At 45.6% G+C, this 2,500-nt stretch overlaps 1 protein-coding gene across 1 annotated transcript in view; it reads left to right on the top strand.

Moving 5' to 3' along the window:
* Positions 1-2,500, top strand: part of anos1b (anosmin 1b) — a 186,750-nt gene that overhangs the window by 149,246 nt on the left and 35,004 nt on the right. The window contains exon 7 of the mRNA XM_065009282.1: positions 2,096-2,304. Coding sequence (XP_064865354.1) covers positions 2,096-2,304 — 209 coding nt within the window. The remainder of the gene's footprint in view (positions 1-2,095; positions 2,305-2,500) is intronic.

Here is a 2,500-nt window from a genome sequence, read left to right as displayed (position 1 = left end):
GCTCAGGTACAGTATATTGCCTCCTTTACAACCCCTTTCTCAAGCTCAGGTACAGTATATTGCCTCCTTTACAACCCCTTTCTCAAGCTCAGGTACAGTATATTGCCTCCTTTACAACCCCTTTCTCAAGCTCAGGTACAGTATATTGCCTCCTTTTCTCAAGCTCAACCCCTTTCTCAAGCTCAGGTACAGTATATTGCCTCCTTTACAACCCCTTTCTCAAGCTCAGGTACAGTATATTGCCTCCTTTACAACCCCTTTCTCAAGCTCAGGTACAGTATATTGCCTCCTTTACAACCCCTTTCTCAAGCTCAGGTACAGTATATTGCCTCCTTTACAACCCCTTTCTCAAGCTCAGGTACAGTATATTGCCTCCTTTACAACCCCTTTCTCAAGCTCAGGTACAGTATATTGCCTCCTTTACAACCCCTTTCTCAAGCTCAGGTACAGTATATTGCCTCCTTTACAACCCCTTTCTCAAGCTCAGGTACAGTATATTGCCTCCTTTACAACCCCTTTCTCAAGCTCAGGTACAGTATATTGCCTCCTTTACAACCCCTTTCTCAAGCTTTCTCAAGCTCAGGGTACAGTATATTGCCTCCTTTACAACCCCTTTCTCAAGCTCAGGTACAGTATATTGCCTCCTTTACAACCCCTTTCTCAAGCTCAGGTACAGTATATTGCCTCCTTCAACCCCTCTCAAGCTCAGGTACAGTATATTGCCTCCTTTACAACCCCTTTCTCAAGCTCAGGTACAGTATATTGCCTCCTTTACAACCCCTTTCTCAAGCTCAGGTACAGTATATTGCCTCCTTTACAACCCCTTTCTCAAGCTCAGGTACAGTATATTGCCTCCTTTACAACCCCTTTCTCAAGCTCAGGTACAGTATATTGCCTCCTTTACAACCCCTTTCTCAAGCTCAGGTACAGTATATTGCCTCCTTTACAAATGTATTCAGTAAATTCACATTGAATCATTTTTCTTTCATTTCCACGTGTTTGGAGGTTTATTTATCTGAGTTCAGCTTCCCTCTTCGAGGATCATTATCAGTGAGGAATCTCCTGCCTCAGCAGCACACACAGCGTCCTATACACACCTTACTGTCTCTGACACACACACACACACACACATTCAGCTTGTATATGATACACTCTGTACACCAAACCGCCACACTGTGAATGGACTGGACGTGTTTAGTGTGGAACCTTGCTGAGTTTTGCTGAGCTATTTTCAGGGGGCACATTTGTTTTTGTGTGGAAAAAAATGAATGTTAGATTAGAGGACGATTGAAGAGTAGTAGGATGATGAAGAGTAGTAGGATGATGAAGAGTAGTAGGATGATGAAGAGTAGTAGGATGATGAAGAGTAGTAGGATGATGAAGAGTAGTAAGCGTATATGTCCAACCTTCAAGATGACCAAGAACCATGATGCATCGCTGCTTCAATACAAAATAAAACATTTAAGGGGCAGCAGAGAATTTATTTTCATTGCCGTCTTTTACAGTGATCTCTATCTTTTCACAATATACTGACCTGTCAGTGACCTCTCTTTCACCTCTTCTGTGGTGATATACCTCACTAGCTCAGTGACCTCTTCTGTGGTGTTATTTCTCACTAGCTCAGTGACCTCTCTTTCACCTCTTCTGTGGTGATATAACTCACTAGCTCAGTGATCTCTCTTTCACCTCTTCTGTGGTGATATACCTCACTAGCTCAGTGACCTCTCTTTCACCCCTTCTGTCGTGATATACCTCACTAGCTCAGTGACCTCTTCTGTGGTGTTATTTCTCACTAGCTCAGTGACCTCTCTTTCACCTCTTCTGTGGTGATATAACTCACTAGCTCAGTGATCTCTCTTTCACCTCTTCTGTGGTGATATACCTCACTAGCTCAGTGACCTCTCTTTCACCCCTTCTGTCGTGATATACCTCACTAGCTCAGTGACCTCTCTTTCACCTCTTCTGTGGTGATATACCTCACTAGCTCAGTGACCTCTCTTTCACCTCTTCTGTGGTGATATACCTCACTAGCTCAGTGATGTTAGAGGATAGCGATGAAGAGTACTAACCATCCCTCATCTCTCTTCTCCCCCAGACCCGTTCCCCCCAGAGGCCCCCCAGAGTGTTCGTGCTGGGAACGAGACCCAGGGGACGGACGGCAGCAGTGTGGGGGTACAGATCCTCTGGGACCCCCCCAAAGAGGGAGACCTTCCAGTTCATCACTACAAGGTCACCTGTAGCGCTCGCCACGCTCTTCGCCCCTCTGCACAGGACAGAAAGGACAACGCCCGGGTCACCCAGGGAGTGAGAGAATACACACACAGACACACACACACACACAGACAGACACACACACACACACACACACACAGACAGACACACACACACACAGACACACACACAGACACACACACACACACACACACACACAGACAGACAGACACACACACACACAGACACACACACACACACACACCTTCTATTTTCTCTACAAACTCTA

This window comes from Oncorhynchus nerka, linkage group LG24, assembly GCF_034236695.1.
Source record: "Oncorhynchus nerka isolate Pitt River linkage group LG24, Oner_Uvic_2.0, whole genome shotgun sequence".
Taxonomy (NCBI): domain Eukaryota; kingdom Metazoa; phylum Chordata; class Actinopteri; order Salmoniformes; family Salmonidae; genus Oncorhynchus; species Oncorhynchus nerka.
The sequence above is the reverse complement of the archived record's forward strand: the minus strand, read 5'-3'. Positions and strand labels throughout refer to the sequence as shown.